The sequence below is a fragment of the Vigna radiata genome, chromosome 5, assembly GCF_000741045.1.
Source record: "Vigna radiata var. radiata cultivar VC1973A chromosome 5, Vradiata_ver6, whole genome shotgun sequence".
Lineage (NCBI taxonomy): Eukaryota > Viridiplantae > Streptophyta > Magnoliopsida > Fabales > Fabaceae > Vigna > Vigna radiata.
The window spans coordinates 12,833,054-12,856,302 of NC_028355.1; the positions used below are offsets into that span (position 1 = coordinate 12,833,054).

The 23,249-nt window shown below is 35.7% G+C and overlaps 1 protein-coding gene across 2 annotated transcripts in view; it reads right to left on the minus strand.

The window, feature by feature from the left end:
* LOC106761839 (protein translocase subunit SECA2, chloroplastic) overlaps positions 1-23,235 on the minus strand; it is a 40,853-nt gene extending 17,618 nt beyond the window's left edge. Inside the window, exons 1-26 of one of the 2 annotated variants that reach the window (XM_014645406.2) lie at positions 21,424-23,235; positions 20,947-21,002; positions 20,014-20,286; positions 19,690-19,926; positions 19,433-19,552; positions 19,177-19,305; positions 16,376-16,580; positions 16,227-16,291; positions 16,018-16,138; positions 15,814-15,905; positions 15,594-15,659; positions 15,424-15,488; positions 15,240-15,327; positions 15,023-15,088; positions 14,794-14,909; positions 14,080-14,170; positions 7,352-7,435; positions 7,165-7,257; positions 6,975-7,070; positions 6,775-6,860; positions 5,244-5,322; positions 5,007-5,120; positions 4,150-4,245; positions 4,008-4,071; positions 3,599-3,888; positions 2,052-2,107 (exon numbers count right to left, since the gene is read on the minus strand). In XM_014645406.2, coding sequence (XP_014500892.1) covers positions 2,052-2,107; positions 3,599-3,888; positions 4,008-4,071; positions 4,150-4,245; positions 5,007-5,120; positions 5,244-5,322; positions 6,775-6,860; positions 6,975-7,070; positions 7,165-7,257; positions 7,352-7,435; positions 14,080-14,170; positions 14,794-14,909; positions 15,023-15,088; positions 15,240-15,327; positions 15,424-15,488; positions 15,594-15,659; positions 15,814-15,905; positions 16,018-16,138; positions 16,227-16,291; positions 16,376-16,580; positions 19,177-19,305; positions 19,433-19,552; positions 19,690-19,926; positions 20,014-20,286; positions 20,947-21,002; positions 21,424-23,047 — 4,472 coding nt within the window. In that variant the 5' untranslated portion in view covers positions 23,048-23,235. Of the gene's footprint in view, positions 1-2,051; positions 2,108-3,598; positions 3,889-4,007; positions 4,072-4,149; positions 4,246-5,006; positions 5,121-5,243; positions 5,323-6,774; positions 6,861-6,974; positions 7,071-7,164; positions 7,258-7,351; positions 7,436-14,079; positions 14,171-14,793; positions 14,910-15,022; positions 15,089-15,239; positions 15,328-15,423; positions 15,489-15,593; positions 15,660-15,813; positions 15,906-16,017; positions 16,139-16,226; positions 16,292-16,375; positions 16,581-16,657; positions 17,105-19,176; positions 19,306-19,432; positions 19,553-19,689; positions 19,927-20,013; positions 20,287-20,946; positions 21,003-21,423 lie in introns of those variants that run through there. The other variant, XM_022780617.1, reaches the window with a different exon arrangement.
* Between the last annotated feature and the right edge of the window lie 14 nt (positions 23,236-23,249).

The following is a 23,249-nucleotide window of genomic DNA, read 5'->3' on the forward strand; positions in this document are numbered from 1 at the left end:
TAGGGAAACATTGTTCTTATTTTATTTTATTTTATTCTTACATATTCATTTGTATTTGGGCTTAGCCCATATTTCTTCTATTATAAATAGAGAACCCTATGTGTGTATTTAACACAAGGGATTAATTTCAATATATAATTTTCACTATATTTAACATATATCATTAGCATAAATTGACTTGGCCCGTGTCAAACCAATTTACACCTATTGTGGGAGTGAAAAAAATATATTTGATTGAGGAATGAATAGTAGACACCCTACAAGGTTGAGGCATCAATGTTACTCCATCAAGGTTGAGCCGAAAGGTGAAAGGCGGGAAAAGGTCAGGCCGAACGGTAGAAGGTGGAGAAAGGTCAAGCCAATGGAAGGTGGGGAGAGGTCGAGCCGAACGATGGAAGACGGTGAGGGTTCGAGCCAAACGGCTGAAGGCGGTGAGGTCTCGAGCCGAATAGTGGAAAGCGGTGAAGAACTGGAGCCGATCGGTTGAAGAGTTACTATCCTAACCGTAGTAGCAGTTAGGATGGGTGTGAAATATTTATAGTAAATAAAGATATATTCTAGGGAAATATTCAGTATAAGATATTTATATTAAATAAAGATATATTCTAAGAAAATATTCAGTATAAGATGGGCAGGAAGTAATTAATATAAATAGAGCTAGTTTCTATTGTTAGGAGAAGGTTTTGATTATTGAGTTTGTTGACAGGCGGCTACAGTCTTGTGAGGGAGGTTATGCTCCCAATTATCCTTGTTTACTTTTGTTAATCAGAATTCTATTACCATTAATAAGAGAAATTTATTCTTTCATTATCTTTTCTGCTTACTGTGATCGTGGTTAATTAGATTTCTTACTCAGAAACCTAACAGAAATATGGTGAGAGGAGTTTGGGGGATGAGGGCATGGGTCATTCTATGGAAGAGAGGTTGTCAGAGTTAGTCCACAACAAGGCAATGCCAGTGGTTGTGATTGTCAGCCAAAAAAAGCTTGTCAAAACCTTGTCAGTAAGGTACGGGAACACTGACAACAATGAACAATAAAAGACAGCAAGAGAAAAAGAGAGATTGGAAAACATACACGGTTTCAGAAACTTTAACACCCAAGAGGAGTGGCAGTGGGTCCACGAGAAAAACACAAACTAGGATTCCCTTCTTGTTATAGATTCAATACCATGTCGAGAAGAGAGAAATTAAGAATGTGTTGGTTTCTTGGAGACAAGAAACCAGATTTCAAATTCAGTCTAAGAAATTATCACATAAATCTTACTACACAATGTACGATCACACTTTAATTAGGAAAAACATAATACAGAAAACATCCAACAGCTTCCAAGGGAAGAAAATCCCTTCTACACAGGACAAACCATGTTCTAAAACGAAAATACGCACCCCTGCAGGAGGAGCCATTTCCCCCTTAAAAGATAATACCTACTAAACTAAATAACTTCCTCTAACCACCCATAAACTGTCCAACTACTGTTAACTGTTTTGTAACTTCTAATTTTGAACCTTTTTTCTAACATACACCTTAAAAGTCTTATCAGAATGTGTACAATGAAATTTGTTTGTTTAGACCACATCGGAGCTATTCAATTTATAGAGGAGAAAAAAATTACATAATATTCCGAATATCATCAATTGATAATTATATCATTAATTACTATATCAATAGGATTCAAACATATCTACAACTACAAGATTCTGACACTATTATACTCTCCAATACCTTGTTGCCATGTATACATTATGTTACACACTTCCACTAGTATAGACACATGAAAACCAATGAATTTGGTTATTGTCTCTCTTCTACTTACGATAATAGTGTGTTTGGTTTGGTATTTGAAACCTTAGATGCATGTTTCAGATGTAAAAAATGGTAGCTACGGAGAGTAGTTTCAGCTTGGATGTGGATCACATATCACTTTTAATTAATTCAGTGTCAAACCAACCATGCATTTATAATATTATTCAAAAACAATTACAGCACCCAAAAATCAAACAATAGTTTGCCAACGAGTAAGATTGAGAAGTGAGTAGTCTACTATTACTACCTGACCATAAATCGTGTTGATCCTGGATCCCCTTGTCTCCCTGCTCTGCCACGCAGCTAGAGAAAAGAATATTACAAGATGTGAGAACAAAAATGCTAGGATGAAGATAGTAACAATAATAATAATAATAATTATTATTTTTATTATTACTATTATTATATTTTTACGAATAAATGGAGAAGACAATAAGTTTTCCATCATTGAGGTACTTAAATTAGCTTTGTAGGACTTCAGTATACTGTCCCAAACTCTCACGAAGCCCCAATAATATATTATTGGAGGCATAAGTACTAATATTTGTTACATGTTACAAATATGTCTACACTATATGTTTTTTGTATATAAAAGTAAATAACACTTTGATACCAAGTTAACATTATTCATGATCAAACACTAAACTAAATAAAAAGAATATTCCGTATATAGCCAAATCAGTCAAGAAATTATATCATTTAAGCTGAAACCAAATTAGTCATGGATTGTGAAATTCGTTAAGGAGTCCGATCAAAGAAGCTGCACTATAATTGTCTGTCTGCAGAAGCTAGACACATACACAAGTTCAGAAAACAATAGCAACCAAATGACATGGTCATATCCAAAGTTAAATGTCTCTAACAGACTTCACAATACACAGGAACTGTTACCCAATTCAGCCACCACGCAGTAAGGATTCTGATAGGATGATGAGAGTGTATGTGAGGAGAAAGAAGAGCAAGTGAAGCGTTAGTTGACATTAGTGGGCCGAACTGTTAGACAGTTAGGAGGGGTGGGACTTATTTCTGTATAAATAGCTGTGTGTAATAGAAGAAAGGATTTTTGACTGTTAGTATATTCTAAACAGGATTGGTTATCCTTGTTGGGGGAGGTTAGGCTCCTAGAGTACCTTCTATTCTTGTATTCTTTCTTGGAGATCAATAAAACCAGAAGTTATACATAACTTCTGCATTGCTTTACGAGTGTTATCTGGGTGAGAGATAAGGTTTCTTTAGCAGAAACCTATCAGATTCTTCATGGGAAATAGCTTTTCCCGGTTCAAAACAATTTAACACTTTACTCCCTAACTAAATAAAGGATTTCAGAAGGATTACACGGGAATGCTAGATTTTAGCATCTCGCACCCATTAATCATACATTGCAAGCAATACAGCAAAACAGGTTGGAACGTTACACTTTTACCATGCTAAGTACTGTAAGGACCAGTCAGAGCAACAAACTTCAAGGGAAAAGGGTTTGAACGTGGATTATATGATGAAAAAATAAGGGGTAAAAGGGAAACAGTGAAACAGGAAGTTAGAAGAGTTAGTTAATTTAGTTTTCCTTATAAATGAAGATAATGTAGGTAGAAAGGGGACTTTTGGAAATATTGTTGCAGATTACCGTGCCAAGGAGTAATATCCTTTGAGAGGCGTTTGTATACCATCGTTATTGGTTAGTAATGAGTTTTCTGAAGTAGAGGAAATTCAGAATTTTTTCTCCTTGTGTACTGTTGTCTCTTGTTAGGCTTTGAAATTTTTAATTCTGAAAAGAGGGTCTTAGCAATTACCCACCTGGTTATCTATTCTCCGGGACTCATGTAAAGATGTACCAATCACATGAAGTCCCCCAAGCCTTTTTACCTCAGAACCTTCTTTCAAACAATGTTCTTCACAATCCTTCAAAACTGACAGATAGGTAAGTGCTACAGTTGGACCAAGAGGGTAGGTCTCAGATTCTTCATTAGCAAGCTTCTCCAGCTCTTCCAAACTATATGAAAGATTCATTTCAATAGCCTCCAAGATAAAAGATTTAGCTTTCTGATATGTCCAACTTTTACCCTCACTTTTGGATACATATTTGGCTGAATAATTCATGTTGCAGAGAATATAAAACTTTCAAGTTAAAAACATGTAATTATGATGAAAAAAATTAACATAAGTTCATCTGAAACGAGAAAATTTCTCAAGTAGAACCACAGACCCATTAAGGATGTCTTAGCCAGTAAGGCCATTGATGATGATCCAACTGTTATCTTTGGAAGCACCTATATAAAAAGATTAATGGTAAAACCAAAATTTTAAATGAAGAAAATTAAAATACAACAAGTAAATGTCACAATTACCATTTGTGAAATAGCTTCCCCTGCAAGTTCAACGTTTGGATCCTCCCGTGTCAAAAATGAAAGTAAACTATCCTCTATAATTTCTCTGGCAAGCATCTGTATAGACCGGGAAGAAAATGTATGAAGTCATTTCCTAGATTCAACTCATGCCAAAGTGATGTGTCAAATGGGTGGAGGGTGGCAGCTCAGTTACACTATATGTCAGTCTAGTTTGGAATGAATGGGATTTTGGTTTCTTAATTTTCTTTTGGAGATAATTACATCTATCGTAAAAATTAAGCAAATTTGCTACCTCCCACCCCATTGATTTCCTTCTACTTCAAATTATTATTAATTTCTATCCAAATATTTGCAGGTGAGTGGTAGAATTGGGATATGAAAGATTTTGAAAGTTTAAACATATGAATTTAAGTGGAAAGAAACTTAAAGAAATTTGAAGAACTTTATAAGATATGAACCAGGGTTTGAAGAAGAGAAATTTGGGATCTTTTTTATTTTGGGTGAAATTGATATTTTGGTTGATAGGTTTTGTACAAATCAATTTGTAAGTACTTTTAGTAGAAAAAGAGAACTTGAGGAGTTTGGGTACAAAAACCTAACAAGGGAACCAAATTTTATTGATTTTTAAAAGACACGCTTGAAAGGCTTTAAAAAACCATGGCAGACACAAATCAGACAATCCAATCTAGAGGGACCATAAATGTAATTAAGCCAATAAAAAACCACCAACTTCAAAAAGTAATACAAATTGATTTCTTTTTTTCTAGGTCATTTTGGCATTCTTAGACAAAGTATGCTAGGTTTCATGTTGTTCTCAGAACCTAGCCACAAATAAACAAACCTATGGGCAAACCTACTTTTGGATTTCCTCCAAGGATTATATCTGTGCCCCTGCCGGCCATATTTGTAGAGAGGGTAATGGCATGTTTCCGTCCTGCCTGTGCAACAACTTCTGCTTCTTTTGCAGCATACTGCATTAAATAAGGCGGAAGGGGCTAGTGAGGTAGGAAAATCTTTAAAAATGAAACACTGTCATAAAAATAAAAAGACAGTATATGCTTTAGAAGATACCAACAATCTATAATTTGACAAACCTTGGGTCTAGCATTCAGAACATTGTGAGGAATATTCCATTCCCAAAGCATACCAGACAAAAGTTCCGAATTTTCTACACTTCATATGAAAAAAGAAGGAAAAATAATTATTCTACAAAGTTGCAAGACTATTGACTGCTCAAAACAGAAAAGCTTATGTGCATAGATTTGTAATATATGGCCCAGATAAGTAAAGAATCCAATATAAATATTCCAAACATAAGTATGACGAGGAAGGGAAAAGGTAGCTTAATTTAAACAAAGATAAACTGGAGCAAGATTTAAAACTATACCACTGAAAAGACATACACTAATGCCAAGACATAATCATCAAAACCTAAGCAAATTAAATTCCACTCCTTCAATAATAATGCAACACAGAGAGAAGATGGTTGTCAAGAATCAAATCCCCATTATGTATAGAAACAGTAGACACATCGACACAGCCCTTTTAGGCTTGCCTCCTCAACCAAAAGCAATTTTGGTCCCAGGCATGTACAAAAGCTTAACTTGTCAGCAGAATTTTTCCCATTTCAACAACTACACCCTCTTAAAGCTGAAGCTGTCAGCAACAGACCTAATAATAGTTTATATCTCTAATGAAGAGATAACTTCTTGAAAAAATTGTGCCATTATTGATAATTTAAAAATTCAATTTTTTTTTTTCAATTGATCAAATTTCTATTCAATATCAAGACCGTGTAAATATAAATATAAATTTTAGCCTGCACAACGTTGAACAACAAATAATAAGATATGGACACACTATAACACTAACAACCAAGTTTTATCCCAGTATATTGGGTTGGCAACATGGATTAATCATCAATAATAAGGCCATAATAAAAACAAAATCTCAGAGAAGCATTTAAGGTTTATTCAATGATTTTTCTTAACAATTTGGACACTAGAAACATAAAGTTAATGGGCAGTTTGCAAAAGTCAACATTAAACAGACCACAATTCCTAATTATCTGTTTATAAAAGCAATTTCAAGACAGCTAAGGAAGCATAAATTTGAAGTATAACAACATATCCATTTTAAATGGTACAAAAGGACATGACAAGTTCAAGTAGTAATATAAGTGTCCAAAACCTGTGTTAGTAGAAACAAGTTAGTTTGCATACGTATTTCTTATAAGTTCTTTTGTACAACTAGTAAGTCTCTTGTACAGCTGTAGGTTTCTTTGTGAGCTAGTTTGCACAGCTGTCAGTTCTTGTACAGTTGTCAGTAAGCAATGCCTATAATTACATCTTGTATTCACGTTTCAGAAGCATGATAGATAATAAAAATATTCAATTCAATGTTCAAATTCTTCTCTCTAGTTTTACTCAGTTCAGTTCGTCTAAGACCCTGAAGAAATTGCAAGCACGTATGAGAGTTCTTTCTTGATAAATAGTGTCTATCATGTGTTTCAGAATTCACAGCATTAGGCTAAGAAAGAAATATTGCAATAATCATTTGTTCTTAAAAGAATGCAAAACATGTCCAGTGATAAACAGCACCCATCATACTAATCATAATACTTACCTAGTTGTTCCAACTAAGACAGGCCGACCTTGTCCAAACATATATTCAACTTCTCGGCGTACTTGCTCCCATTTCCCACGAGCAGTCTTGAATAATTTATTAATAGAAAAATCGTACACTTAATAAAAATAAGGATTTTTGTCATGGAAAAATGATTGTATTGAAACTACAGATGCTAAAGAAACTATTAAATAGCATACAGCAAAAGCTTGAATTGGTAAATCTTTTCGAATATTAGGAAGATTTGTGGGTACTTCAATGACTGGCATCCTAAACATTTTTAAGAACTCTTTCTCCTGCAACGATATATACCACCATCATGAACTGATACAGAGCACAAATTGTAACAGTTAAACTTGAATACAATGTCAGAACTACATAAATTTTTACTTCTGTTTTGGCAGTCCCAGTCATTCCTGACAACTTCGGATAGAGCTTGAATAATGACTGATATGTGATCTGTGCCACAACAACAGAATCTGCCTGTGCAAGTTTAAACCTTTGAAATTTAGAATCAATTAATTATAATGAGAAGTGTCATGAAACGAAAAACAAATCAAAGAACCGACATATATACCTGAATCTTCAAACCTTCCTTTGCCTCCACAGCCTGGTGAATCCCCTCAGACCATCTCCTTTTCTCTTCAACTCTACCTGTCAGCTGAGATATTTTCGGAATTTGTTTCATCATATTATTAAGAAAACTGTTGTAATGTTAGATAATATCTTTAGAATCTTTCTAATAAGAGAAAATAGATATATAATCTTTTATTTTACTTTATTTTTCTAGTTTCCTTATTTTCCTTTTTAGGAGAATTACATTTTTATAAATAAAGGGTATGAGAATGTATTTTTCATGATTGAGAACAATAAAATAAGTCTTATTTTGAACTTGATATCAGAGTCTGGTTAAAGCCTATCCTAAAGATATTTGTTGTTTGTTGAGTATATTGTTCTACTCGCTATCGGACCGCTATTAGACCACCCTTTAATGTTTAGTCTCACGCTGGAGATGTATATACCTTGGCATGAGGAGTGTGTGTTAGAAGTTCTACATCAACTAGAGATAAGGCCAATTTAGAATATATAAGTGCAAACCTCACCTTACAAACCGGTTTTGTGGGGTTGAATTAAGTTTAAAGTTTATTTCTAACAAAAACTAATAGCAAGCAAAAAGAAAATGAAAAATTATCTGTTTAATTATTAAATGAAAACAAAAGATTAACACTTTTACTAGAAATACAAGAAACAATAATGTTCAAGATATAAACCTATGTATTGGGTTCAACCCAATAACTTATGTGAAAATTAGTCCTCATTATGGCACCAAAGCCTCTAATGACCAAATTGTTAATAAATTCATTTTTTCCACCAAAGCCTCCAATTAAGAAAGAATAATGAATCGTAAACTTGGACTTTAATATATTTTTATTCCTTTTAAATACAACTTGGTAAACTATAGGAAAGAGAGAGTGAGCTGAAATCTTACATTTCTATGACAGCACATACGTTTTATTTATATTGAGAAAACTAAGTCAATACAATAAATAGAGGAGATTCTCTAATAATAAAGATATAATAGGAAAATAAAGAAAAATGTTCCCAGTAATGCATGTACAATCTAGATTATATTAAGTATGTTGAAATATAATGTAATTTCTAGTAGGCTTTTTAGAGTGGGCTTTTTAGGAGCTTTCTGATTTACCTTTTTTATGTTGATCTACTATCCCTTAAATAGGGCAATATGTGTATTAGGGAAAAGTGAGCAGTAATAATAAAAATATTTTTTGGTCTTCTTCCGTGGAGTTATGGTTTCTTGGTCAAGGATACCATGATCATCTTGAACAAGATATTTCCACTGTACTTGATGAAGAGAAATCTCAATGGCATAAGCTTGATTTTCAATTATGCGTTGTCCTATGGCAATCTGTTGAACAAGAGGTCTTAGAAATTTTGAGACCTTACAAAACGTGCCCCTCTTTTTGGAAAAAAGCACAGGATATCTTTGCTAATGATGTGCAACGTCTCTTTGATGCAACTCAAAGAGTGACTTCCCTCAAACAAGCCAATCATGATATGGTCGCTCACATAGGAAAGGCTCATGCTGCCGTAGAAGAATTGAAGAGTTTCTTTGTGGCTGATTCTTTAGAAGGCATAAATAAGAAGCTTGATAAGTTTTACATGGTCTTAATTCTAAGAAGTCTACACTCAGATTTTGATCATGTTCGTGATCAAATGTTAACTGGTGATTAAGTCCCATCAATGGACAGCCTAGTTACTCGACTCCTTCGAGTACCTTCATTAGTTAAAGATGAAAATTCAATTGATGGTATTGATACATCAGTTATGGTAGCACCACAAGGAAGAGGAGGAGGCAAAAGCAATCGAGGAGGACGTGGTAGTATACGTCCTCAATGCACATATTGTAAGAAAATAGGCCATACTCGAGAGAAATGTTATGCCTTACATGGATATCCAGACAAAGCTGCTCATGTTTCTAAATCTGATGATCTAGAATCCAAATTTTCAAATGAAGAGTACCAAGAATTTTTGAGGTACAAGTCTGGAAAATCTTCTAATCCTAACCAATTCTCCTCCATGTCCAATGTGTCAACTGCCTGCATCTCTCAATCTGTGGAAGGTCATAGCCCATGGATCCTTGACTCAGGTGTCTCAGACCATATCTCTGGTAATATTCCTTCATTTTCTTCCATGTCCTCTCCGAAAACCCCTCATTTCATTACTATTGCCAATGGATCCAAAGTTGCATCTCAAGGAATTGGCAGAGTTTCCTTATCTCCTTCACTAAATTTAAATTTTGATTTGTATATTCCTCATTGTCCTTACAATTTAATCTCCTTGAGTCAATTGACTCGTTCCTTCTATTGTTCTTTAACCTTTACTGCTAATTCCTTTGTTATACAAGAACATGGTACGGGTCGTCTGATTGGAGATGGACATGAGTCTCGAGGACTTTATTTCTTAAAACATAGCTCTTTAGTTTCCTATTTTACAACTTCGTCCCCAAAACTTTTGCATGATCGTTTGGGCCATCCAAGTTTGTCCAAGTTGAAGATGATGGTTCCGAGTTTCAAGAACATTCAAGTCTTAGATTGTGAGTCTTGTCAGTTAGGAAAACATGTTAGATCTTCTTATCCTAAAAGGTCTGAGACACGATGTAATTTTCCTTTCTCAACTATTCACTCTGATATTTGGGGACCAAGTCGTGTTACTTCGTTTTGGTTTTAATTATTTTGTAACCTTCATCGATGAATTCTCTCGGTGTACTTGGGTTTATTTAATGAAAGAGAGATCTGAACTTTTGTCCATATTTATGTGCTTTTTTAATGAAATTAAGAACCAATTTAGGAAGACAATTAAAATCCTCCGTAGTGAGTAAGGAATATTTTTCTACAACGTTTTCTTCATTCTTATCTTCCCAAGGAATTTTACATCAGTCAACATTTCCTCACACTCTACAACAAAATGGTATTGCAGAGAGAAGGAATAGACATCTCATTGAAACTACATGTTCCCTGATGTTGAATACTAATATTATTGTGCATCATTGAGGCGATGCAGTCCTCATTGCATGTTTTCTAATCAATAGGATGCATTCTTCCTCTCTTGAGAATATAATTCCTCATTCTATCATTTTTCCAAACGACACTCTATGCCATGTCTCCCCACGTGTATTTAGGTGTACGTGTTTTGTCCATAATGTTTCTCCAGGTCTTGATAAGCTCTTCGCAAAAGCTATTAAGTATGTCTTCTTGGGATATTCTCATCTTCAGAAAGGGTATAAATGTTATTCTCCCTCCACCAAGTGATATTATATGTCTGTTGATGTCACATTCTTTGAGGATACACCTTTTTTCTCGTCCTCCATAGAGGATCGTTCATCTGTTCAACAAATGTTTCCTCTACCATCATGTGATCCCTTGGTTATTCCTGCTTTTGTACCTCAAACTCAAAATGTGAATGACATTGTTCCTCCACCTCTTTTCACATATCAGCGTCGCAGACAATCTCAAACTCAAAACACTGAAGATCCTCGTTGAGACTCAACTCCTCCTCCATCAGCTCCCCAGACCATGGATCCTTCATCCTCCTCGCCTTCTCTTGACTCAGATGATAATTTGGCCATTGCCCTTCGAAAAGGTATTCACTCTACTCGTAATCCATATCCTGTTTATAATTTTTTGAGTTATCATCATTTGTCTCGTCCCTATTTCTCTTTTGTTTCCTCCTTATCCTCCCTTAAGATTCCTAATAATATTCATGAGGCACTTGATCATCCTAGATGGCGACAAGCCATGATTGATGAAATGCAAGCCCTTGATCACAATGGTACTTGGGACCTTGTCCCTCTTCCTCCTAGTAAGAAGCCCGTTGGTTGTAGATGGGTTTATGCTATTAAAGTTGGTCCTACTGGTGAAATTGATCGTCTAAAAGCTCATCTAGTAGCTAAGGGATATACTCAAGTTTATGGCATTGACTATTGTGATACTTTTTCTCCTGTGGCTAAAACCAGTACAGTTCGTATTTTGCTTGCTATGGATGCCATTTGTCAGTGGCCACTTTACCAGTTGGACATTAAAAATGTCTTTCTTCATGGTGATCTAAAAGAGGAGATATACACGGAGCAACCTCCTGGGTTTGTTGCTCAGGAGGAGTCTAGGTTAGTTTGTAAATTACGTCGTTCCCTCTATAGCTTGAAACAATCACCTTGAGCTTGGTTTGGTAAATTTGGTCGGGTTGTGCAAAATTTTGGATTGAAAAGATGTGAGGTGGATCATTCAGTGTTTTATTGTCATTCTTCTCCTGACAAATGTGTTTATCTCATGGTGTATGTTGATGATATTGTTATTACAGGGAATGACGTCACTAGAATTACTCAATTCAAGAATCATTTGTTCAACCACTTTCAGACTAAAAATCTAGGTCGTCTAAAATATTGTCTTGGTATTGAAGTGGCACAATCAAAAGAAGGTGTCATCATTTCACAAAGGAAATATGCTCTTGATATTTTAGAGGAAACAGGCCTGACAAATTGCAAGCCCATTGATAATCCTATGGACTCAAATCAAAAGTTAATGAGAGATCAAGGTGAACCTTTCTGGCTAGTTGGAAAACTCATCTATCTTACAATAACAAGACCTGATCTTTCCTATCCAGTGGGAGTTGTGAGTCAAATTATGCAAAATCCACATGTTGACCATTGGAATGCAGTGATTCGCATTCTTAGATACGAAAAGGGAAACCCAGGACAAGGATTGTTGTATGAGAACAAGGGAAGCACTCAAATTGAAGGATATTGTGATGCAAATTAGGCTGGTTCTCCAATTGATCAAAAATCTACTACAGGATATTGTGTTTTACTTGGAGGGAACCTTGTATCTTGGAAAAGTAAGAAACAAAGTGTTGTTGCTCGATCTAGTGCTGAAGCTGAATACCGTTTTATGGCTTTAACTACATGCAAACTTGTGTGGATCAAATAACTTCTTCAAGAATTGAAATTTTGTGAAAATGAGCCGTTGAAACTATAATGTGACAACCAAGAAACCCTTCATATTGCCTCCAACCTAGTGTTTCATGAGAGAACAAAACATATAGAAATTGATTGTCATTTTATTAGAGAGAGAAGTTGTCCAAGGAACTTGTCACTGAGTTTGTCAACTCTAATGAACAACTCGGAGACATGCTGACCAAATCTCTAAAGGGGGCTAGAATTCAATTTATATGTTCCAAGCTTGGTGCATATGATCAATATGCTCTAGCTTAAGGAGGAGTGTTGAAATATAATGTATTTTCTAGTAGGCTTTTTAGAGTGGGCTTTTTAGGAGCTTTCTGTTTTACCTTTTTTATGTTGATCTACTATCCCTTAAATAGGGTAATATGTGTATTAGGGAAAGGTGAGCAGTAATAATAAAAATATTTTTCAGTTTCTCTCCCAATTTTAAGTAAGTATGTAGGATATGTTCCATATGCCTATAATTATAACATGATTAAATTTAGTTATACCTTCCAATATTTTTCGTTGGTTTAATCCTCATAAATTTAATTTTACAAAATTCTGTTTATCATTATTTAGTAGTGACATTACAAGCATCTAGACACATAATGTCAACATTATTTAGTAGTGACATTACAAGCATCTAGATACATAATGTCAACAAACACTGAGGTAGCAAGTTAAATACATGTCATATCAATAGTAAGTAATGACAGGGAGTGCTACATCTTCAAACTTTTTAAATTTGAACTCTCAACGCTCACAATAAACCGAAAAAATAATGACAGAATGGAATTTCTTTTACTGATGGTGATAGAATTCTCTTAATAACAAAAGTAAACAATAATTGGGAGCATAACCTCCCTCAATTACTTGGGTGCATAACATCCAACTATCATGCTAAACAATTTCATGAATCAGAAGCTATATATCACATCTAACTAGGCTATACATGTTTCCAGCATAACAGAAGGGAGATTTTATGTGTGTGCACATTAGGCAAGGGCGGACAATAAGTAGCCCCTAGTACAGTTTGTATCCATTCTAAACAGACCCTTAGGTTAACCTAGTTTCCACTCCATTTGTTTGAAATCAACATATCTAATATAAGTGAATGCATGCCAAGTATATGCACTAAAACATCAAGTCTGTTCACACTTTATAGACAATGCATAATTTGTAAAATCAAAGGTACATACTGCTAGTGAATTTAAAAAACAAAAATGGACTACAGTAACCAAGATTTCAGAGTACAAAAAAATACTACAAACTTGTAAAACAAAATATACTAATTGTATGTATATATTCAGTTTAACCACTTTTTTTTCTAAAGATCCTCTAGGACTTCAATCAGTATATTTTTCTCTACAACTAAGTGATTCCTGTCGTTGAACCCCCTCTCTGAATCGTTAAAAGCAGAGTACCTTATTGTGGCCACAAGAGTTTCTCCTACGATGAATTTTAGAAAACAAAGGAACTAACATGTGGCCAAGAATCACAGTACACAACTGAAGTTTGTCCTATAAATATCCAATTTTAAAATTTAAAAATCTACTAAATTCCAAACCAAGGAGGAAAAGTAACTTCATTATTCCATTAACCTTGCATGGACAACAACAGGTATGCCCAACAAAAAGTCATGTTACTCATGTTGTGTATCTGCGTAGTGTCATAGGGTACAATGGATCAAAAAATTTGTGTTCCTGTGTCATGTTTTCCTGCAAGTGTTTGCTTTCATAGGTAAACAAAAGTTGCATAATATTAAAAGCATAAAGAAACCTTGAAAGTACCTCATTGATAATCAAAGCCTTTCCATCTCTAACAATGTATTGCACATCTCGACGATAGAATTCTTTAGCTTTTATAGCATTAATCACAAATCTGCAGTAACTCAACTCCTACTAGTCAAATGTAATTTAACTGATTGGACAGGAACTTCAAATTCCAACATGTTAGCCAGAGACTTCATATAAAGCACCCACTATCAAATAAATATAACAATTATGATTATGAAAAACTAATCTAAATCTCTAAGAAAGTTTATGCACTCAAAATACCGTGATTACAAATATAAGTTGTAAACACAGAAAAATATAAAGCACGTGATCTTTTTTCACAGGGGTGTCATTTACATATATGTCAAGGGATCAGGAGGTTTTACTATATTAGTGTCTAATTTGTCATGCTTTTGTTTTAATTTTATTTTCTCTTTTTTAAGGAGGACAATCCCTTTTTAATATTATTATTTTTTACTGAATAAATTTATTCTTTTTTCATTGAAAAAGAAAAGAAAAAATTTTAACATGTACTCTACTGTTTAGCAGATTGTGATGTTAATGTTATATAATTCATCAAAAAGAGAGATCATAATGGAAAAAATGAATAAGATATGTTGACATTAATGCTAACCTACTTTTTGCCAAACTACCATTGGGAGTACAAAACAAGTAAACACCAACCAATGTTAAATGAGCAACAAATTATTAGAGTATAAGAATACTCACCTTGCCCAGGGATCATTTTCATCCCAAAGGTCATTAGTTTCTAAAGCCATTTCGGCAAGAGCAATTCCTTCCTCGGTCAACTCCACAGAATTATCTTTAAGCTCCACTTTGTAATGCTGTTAATGAAAAAAAAATCAGTGTATAATACTATCTAGATAGACTGAGCAGAATGGAAAAAGGAAGGAAAACAGAGTAAATGACATGATGAAGTGCAAGAGAATGTACGCACAGTGCCCTGTTTAAGCAGTTCAGCTACTTTTGCAGCAACAGGGAATCGTGCAGCATCTTTACTAGCCTGCAATAAAGAAGGAGAAGCAGTCATCTTTCATTGAGCTTGAGTAGTTTAAATATTCTTTCTAATACCGCTAACCTGGGTATGAAAGAGGGGGATGATAATGATTTAGCGAACCACAAGAAGCAAAATTACAAATTAATGTTAAGCCTACCTCACCACTGATTAACAAAGGATTTCTTCCCTCGTCTATCAAGACAGAATCCACTTCATCAACAATTCCAAAATGAAAGGGCTTTGGCCTGTTTTCTTGTACAATAGTCACTCGTAACCAAACATATTTCCAACCAAAAGAAAAGAAGAAAATAACTTAGTTCTACCCAAGTAATACACACTACCATCTCATTACAAGCTGGTCACGATTTCCAGCCAGATTATCTCGCAGGTAATCAAATCCAAGCTCCTAAGGTAAGAAAAGGACAAAAAGGAAGAAAAGAAAATAACATAAGTAAAAATATAAATGTACAGCTAAAAGGAAACAGTGTAAGTAACTGATAGGTGTAATTACCGAATTATTGGTATATGTTATATCACATCTGTAGTTGATTCTTCGTTCTTCAGCATTCATTCCTCTCTGTGCATGCAAACATCAGATAACCAAGTTAAAAAACTTCTTTACTAGACCCAGCCCATTCGTACGTAATATCCTTAAACATGTGCTCTTATCATCTCATCATCAAACACATAGCAGATGAAAACCAATTTTACCACCTGCAGAGAAAAATTACCTGAATAAGACCGACAGATAGACCTAAGAAACGATGAACGCGTCCCATCCATTCAGCGTCACGCTGAGCTAAATAATCGTTAACAGTTACCACTGCAAAGAAATCAAAAGTTAGAGAAATTTCCTTTTCGAAAAGCCAAGTGCTGGCACCTGAAGAAACTCCCCAGGCTATTCAAGCTTCTAGAGTGTTGGCAGTAACACATACCATGAACACCCTCAGAGGTCAGGGCATTTAGATAAGCAGCTAGTGTGGAAACCAAGGTTTTACCCTCCCCGGTTTTCATCTCAGCAATGGACCCATCATGCAGCACTGCCCCACCAATAATCTAACATCAACAAAACTCATCATTCAGTGACATGCCAAAAAGAACAATACAAGCGATATACACATGCAAGTCAATGATAGAATGAGACCTGAACATCGAAATGACGCATTCTAAGTTTTCTCCATGCAGCTTCACGAACAACAGCGAACGCCTCTGAAACATTAATTACGATTCAATCATAAAAACAGTTCAGAGACGAAACCAGCAATGACGCAACAGCATAAAAGAGTAGTGAACCAGCTTGAATGTCAGCAAGCGTAGCCCCTCGCGCGAGGCGGCGGCGAAACTCGGAGGTCTTCGCGGCCAGCTGTTCATCGGAGAGCGCCTTAATCTGAGGCTCGAAGGCGTTGACGGAGTTCACGAGACGATAGTAGTCGCCAACAACCCAATAGTTCAAGCTCGTGAAGTCAGTGAAACGCTTTTGAACACGACCGAGATTTTCCTGCAAGCAAGAAAGTGATGTGACAAGTGACTAAGGCAATTCGTCGAACAGGTAGGGGGCGCATAGCTGAAACGCACCTTAACGGAGGCAACGGCAACGAGAGCGGATGCGCAACGACGTCGTCGCAGGCGAGGCCAGGGCGGAACTAAAGGGCGTGAACGAACGAAGAAAGCGTTGGCGTTGGCATCGGTAGAAGTGATTCTCTGAAGGGCGAAGAAAGGTGGATACGAGAGCGCGGCCATAAAGGTGTGTTGGCAACTTCAACGGATTAGCGCGTATGCAAATGAGCTTAGCATACCACGGTTTTCTTCTGTGGTGTTTATTACGGCCCGAGAAAACTCCGGTGACGGAGCAACAAACGCTTTGGCATTTGAATTATAAAATCAGTTTCATTTTAAATGTCTTTTTGCCATTATAAATTACTTTTATTATATTCTTTGTAAATTTTTATTGTGGAGAATGTTCCTACGAGGATGATAATTCTATCAAAACTCGATGAATTTTTAATATCGTAAAGTCTTTGCACACTTAATATTGTTCTATGTTTCGAATAGGAGTGAAAAATAAAAATTACACTTAATATCGTAAAGAGTGCCTCTCTTAAATTACAATTGTATATCCTACCAAAATATGTTTCTTCCAACCTTCCTATACGGTTTAGATTTTACATTTCCAATTTGTTTACACAACTATGAAAATCACCTATATTTAATTTTGCATAGTGCTTTGTACATTAAAGTCATATTTTCCCCTTTTTGATATCCCATACTTAAGCATATCTTATTGTGTCTCTTCTCATATCTTCATTTGTCTTGTTTCTCATCAAGCTTCCCTACTTTAAGTCGTTGTCGTATTGTTTTAGGCCACAACAGTTTTATAAACTTCTTTACAAAATTATTTGACAGTCTGTAAACACTTTATTGGACATAAGACCAAATCAAGTATGTGAAATTGATATTTCTCAACTTGTTCTTCTCAGCATTTGGCTTTCCATTTATGAAAATCACATCATTCATTTGATATCACACACTACATCTCCCATATTTCATTGAAAAATTCCTCATCTGCCTAGGTTATTTTTTGTATTTTCCAATATGTTGATTCCACAACCCTTGCTCCTTTGTCATCAACCTCCACTTCCATTTTGCTAAGAGAGCCTTATTAAACACCTTTATATCCTTGAATCTCAGCCCCTACATTCTTTGCATCTCTGTGTTAGTTAGAGTTTCCGTTATTTGTATATTGCTACAGTTGCAAAATGAGATAATGATTATATGTAATTGATCATGTAAAGTTTTTATTGAAAATTGCTTCCTTCATTAAATCTCCCTTTACAATGAATGAGGAAAATAATATTCTCAGAATTCTTTATTTCTCAGAAAATATTATCTGAAATATTATTTTATTTTTATTCTACATATAAACTTATATGATAAATATTATTAAAATTTTCATCCACGAAATTCTTTTTTTAATTTTTATATTATTTTAAATGTTAAAACTTATAAATTATGTTTTATTTTAATTTTCCAGGATCATAATTATGACGTTATAATTTTTAGTATTATTTAATTATTATTCTTATTATTATTATTTTTATTAATACCAGTGCATCTGGTTCGACTTCAATTGAAAAGTTAAATCTGGATTCGGTAGTTTGACAGGTCTAGTTCTAAAAACATTTATAAAAACCAACAAGATGAAATCATTTTGTACCGAAAAAGGAAATGAAAAAGTAGAGCTAACTGGTGCAAAAATCTGCACTGAAACTTGGCATGTGTCCTGAATCTGAACTAATTTTCTAACTATGGTATACATTACATTAAGTATAGACCGCAACATTTTCAAGTTATATACAAACCTCAAGAATCAAGCCCGAGAAAGAAATAGTTTTTAATATGTACAGAACACCTTTCAGTATCACTTGGATCATATGTTGAAAATGTCACTTCAAAACCTACCATCACAAGGATGATGCGTAATTTAAGAAAAAAAAAATGGCTGCAACTTGAGCAGTCAAACCAGGATTTGAGCAGATGCACCCAATTAACTCTTACTATTTACTGATAAACCTGGAGGAACCAAATGAACAATGGGTGTTGAGTGTTAAAAATTCAAAAGCATAATAAAAAGACAGAAATGCAGTGATAACAAGTCAACCATTATATCAGATGGTAGTGTCTTGCACTCCATAGATGTTTGTCAGACATTGACTTTCCTTTCAGAACACAATAAGAAGTTATGTTGCCAAATAATTGAGATGCGAAAAGGACAATATTTCCCGGTTGATCATATCTGCCTATAGAATTCAATTGGCATGGTTTACAATAAGCACTCTCTTCTATTGAGTGGGGAGAAAAGAGCAATCTCTAAATGGCTCCGGTTGAATTATTCTCTCTTTTCCATTTAGAGAGACAAATAAACAAGTGCAAGGGGAAATGTGTTATTAAAATGAACAAAATTTACGGGCTGTGAGCTGTGACTTCTTTTATATCAAATATTTTATTAAAGCAACACTTAAATTAACTCTCTTAAATACACGTCGTCGAGGCCTGAATTTAAAAATTTAAAATAATTGGATAAAGTTAATAAATACCTTAATAGACTTGTCAGCATATCCGACGTACAGTTTTCCCTGGCTGTATAATATAGCTGTAACAACAGAACTGTGTGGAATGGATCCATATGGTTTGACATCCAGTTCAAACTCGTCTCCAGATAATTCCTACAATTCACTAACTTCTATAATGAATTTCTATGCTATTTGAATAAACAATATTAAAAAAAATATCATAAGCTGAGCAAATTGCATTGTAATTTCGTAGACAGGGCACAAGATTTTGCATTTCTACCTGTATATTAACATTTTTGTCCCAACCTCCTGTATAAAGACATTTTCCCTGCATACTCATTGCAAAAATGGACCCATTATGCAATGTTTTGGAGTTCATGAACACATCATTCCTCCAGACCTAAACAAACAAATGATAAAAGAGATGTTAAACAATCTTGACAGGAGTTAATTGTGTGGGTCAAGTCCATATTTGACTTCAAGTGGGCTACAAAAGTCACCATTAATCAAGGCAAAAAATATGGGAAAATAAGAAACCTTTATGGATCCATTCTCATGTGCTGCAACAAGCAAATGCCTATCTACAGTAATAGCCATGATAGACCTCATATCTGCAGGCGTATCTTCCCCCAGAACTGTCAATGGACAGTGGTCATTTAGACTCCACAACCGAACTGTACCATCCCAGCTACCACTATAAAGAACCTCATCACAAACAGCAAGTGTGGAAACTACAGATCTATGACCAGTCATTGTGCATATCAAAGTTTCATCCTGGGAAAAGTTAGAGAAACCCAAAGAATGCATTTACAATAAAGTTTTTGGCAGCAAATAAGTAATCAAAGAAAGTTAAAGACTAACCTTTAATGACCAAGCTTTGATTGTTCTATCTCCGCTTCCAGTGTAAATAGAATGATTTTTGGAAACAGCCAAGGAGTGTATACCACTAAAACGCCAATCCTTGTTCTCATTCCATTTCCTTAAGGGATCTTGCCTAAGAGGGGCAGCAACTCCCCAAATAAATATGCCCCCTCCACTGTCACCACTTATGCACAATGGTTCTTCTTCATCTACATAAGCTAGAGCCATGACTTTATTCTCATGACCTCTAAATGTGTGTAAATGAGAAAGGTCCTACATAAATTTATAGTAAATGAGAAAATCTCATTATATCTGAGTCCGTGAAACAGCTTGTACAAAACAACCACAGTAATCTCTAGTAAAATATCCCTGCCCTTCAAACTTTGTAATCATCATAAATCATGCTTTGATGTTGCATGACAATCTAACATCCGAGATGGTTTTTTTTTTTATCAATCCATGTAAGACAAATAATGCAACAATTTTACATAGCACAAAGTAGGGAGAGTCTACGAGCATATGAAGGAAGTATTGCAGAAACAATTTGTCTTATAAATTAAAATTCTAATATTGAAATTCCACTTGAGTAGACCTACGTAATTAGGCTGTGTATGCAAGTTTTAGTTTTTGAAGCCAGCAAATCACAAGTGAAAAAAAAGAATATCCCAACCATTTTCCTCTCTCTTCTCTTATTTATTTAGCTATTAATATTATGACTAAATATTTATCAGAAGGCATCCACTAATGGTGTCACAGGAGGGAAAGAACCCTGAAGAACTATTTATCGGAAAATATCAAAGAATATTTCTAATTCTGTTGCATTTACTGAAACAACAAGGAAGGGGTCCTCGAGCCAAGATTATAAATGAGATCGTGCTATTTGGAATGTGCCCACTAGAATGGTGACACATCATTTTGTTTTAAAATTGTTACCTGCAAGGACCATACGCGAACAGTTTTGTCAAATGAGGAGCTGAATAAATACCCGCCTGCAAAACTAAACAAATACTCATTTAGAACGAAATATAGTTCTGCATTGCATAATCACCACATCTTCTAACGGATCAGAAACGTACAAATGAAACTCTGACCATGTACAATTGCATAGATGAAGCGGCCTAAATCCAGATACTGAATATGAGCTTAATTTATAAGTTTCATTAAACCATGTGGTTTCGAACTATTTTAATGCAATGCACAGAAAGCATGAGAAACTATGACCAAATCAATTAAAAAGCTCCCATTCAACTGGCCTTCAAACAATCAAACCCATGCCAAGTGTCAATTATCAGATATCTTATTTATCACCCATAACTAGTCTTAAGGATATTGTCACCCAAACATTCAAAGAACGGTATCACGAGATATGATTAGTAGAAATAGCATTGAACATAAACTTAGAATTCAGACCTCCAACAGCCAATCCACTGACACAATCAAGATGGCCTCGCAGATCTTTTAGTTCAGTTAATCCCCCAGATAAACCAGCAGCAGAGTCCTCGACAGACTTGTCTTGACCATCTTGAACAAAATTTGGATGACCACCAATTTCTCTCTCCCGCAACTCATGCTTTCTTGGTTCGTCAGACCATTCCTTAGGCAACAGAGACAACTCCCCTAGAACCAGACAGCGACCTGTACTGTCCTTACTTATTGTGACTTCTAAGTTTCCCAGAAATTCAAATTGAGGTTTGACTAACTTATCCTGAATGCACTTCCTTACATCTATCACATCTGGACGGTTTACTGGATTGACGTCCAAACATTTGCAAAGAGTCCTCCCCAGTGACAGATACTCAGAGCCTAGTTTGTCTTCCAAAACAGAACCAACTTTCTCCACCCAACACACATAACTAGCTGTGCTATCACCATCACTCTCTTCATTCATTTCCAAGGTATTCCGAGGCAGCACATTTCCAATAAGAAGCCATAGCAGTACACGGGCCAATGACCATACATCTGAGCCATACCCAATTGGATATCTCAAATGGCCACTATCTCGAGCAGATCTCCTCATGTGCACCAACTCATACAAAACCTCAGGACTTACAAAAATCTCATTTTCCAAGCAATCTTTAGACATTGCTTCTTTCTCATGTTTACCGGAAACAGCATGCAACCGCCTTCCCATCCCCAATACCTCATTCAAATCAACACAAATCCCACCGAGCTCATCAAAAGAGAAACAAGAAAGCCCCAAACAGCCAGCAACCAAACCTTCCAAATGCAAAGAAAGCACAGCTTCACATATACCCTTCCCAATCATTAAAAAATTAAAAATCCCACTAGTGTCCAACTCCAAACCATCCTCATTCCCACCAACAAACCCATTTCCCAATTCACCAAATTTGTCTAAAAGATTACCGCTTTGCCTCTCACACACCATATACAGAGGTCCCTCCGCCCCTTCACTCCACAACCCAAAAACCCCACACACCCTCCTCTGTCTCACGGTAGCTTCAAGAATCCATGTTAACTCCTCTCTCGCAGCCTCGCTCATCCCCTCCAAACACTTAATCACCCATGCAACATAACTAAACCTAAACTTAGAGTCATTCCCAGGAGAGAAACAAACAATCGGAGCGAGACTCACGCATCGGTTAACTCCGAAACAAACCCTACCCTTGGACGAACTGAACCGGCCAAGACAATGGTCGTCAGTTAAAACAGCGTCGAGCGGCAGAATCCAATTCTTCCATGCATCATAGAACTCAGGGGACCAGAACGAAGAGTGATCGCTACAAGAATTGACCGTGGACCGTTGGTTGTGTTTGTGGGAATGATTAGAAGAAGAAGAGGAGTGTTGGAGCGAGAGTCTGAGGAGGTCGATGTTTTTGGGAAGAGAAGAAGGGCCTTGTTGAGAAGGATACTTCACGAGTTGGGTGCAAGCGGGGCACCGAATAGTATTCGGGTACCGTTGCGGAAGCTCCGCGAGACAAGCTTCGCAAACGGAGTGTCCACATGACAAGACCCGAGGAATTGCGTCGCGGTCGTCGAAGGACTGAAGGCACACCGGGCACTCCGGCAGCTCCATTGCCGGCGGTGGTAAGAACTTAATTACAACACCCGAAACTAATTATTTTAAACGGTGTCGTTTGTTACATGGGTTCTGTTTTTTGTTTTTTACGTCTATTATGACGATTTATCACAAACTTCAGTTGTACGTTACCCTGCTGACCTGACTCTTGTGGAAAAATTAGTATCTAAAAAAACTCTTAAATATTATTTTTGTGGAA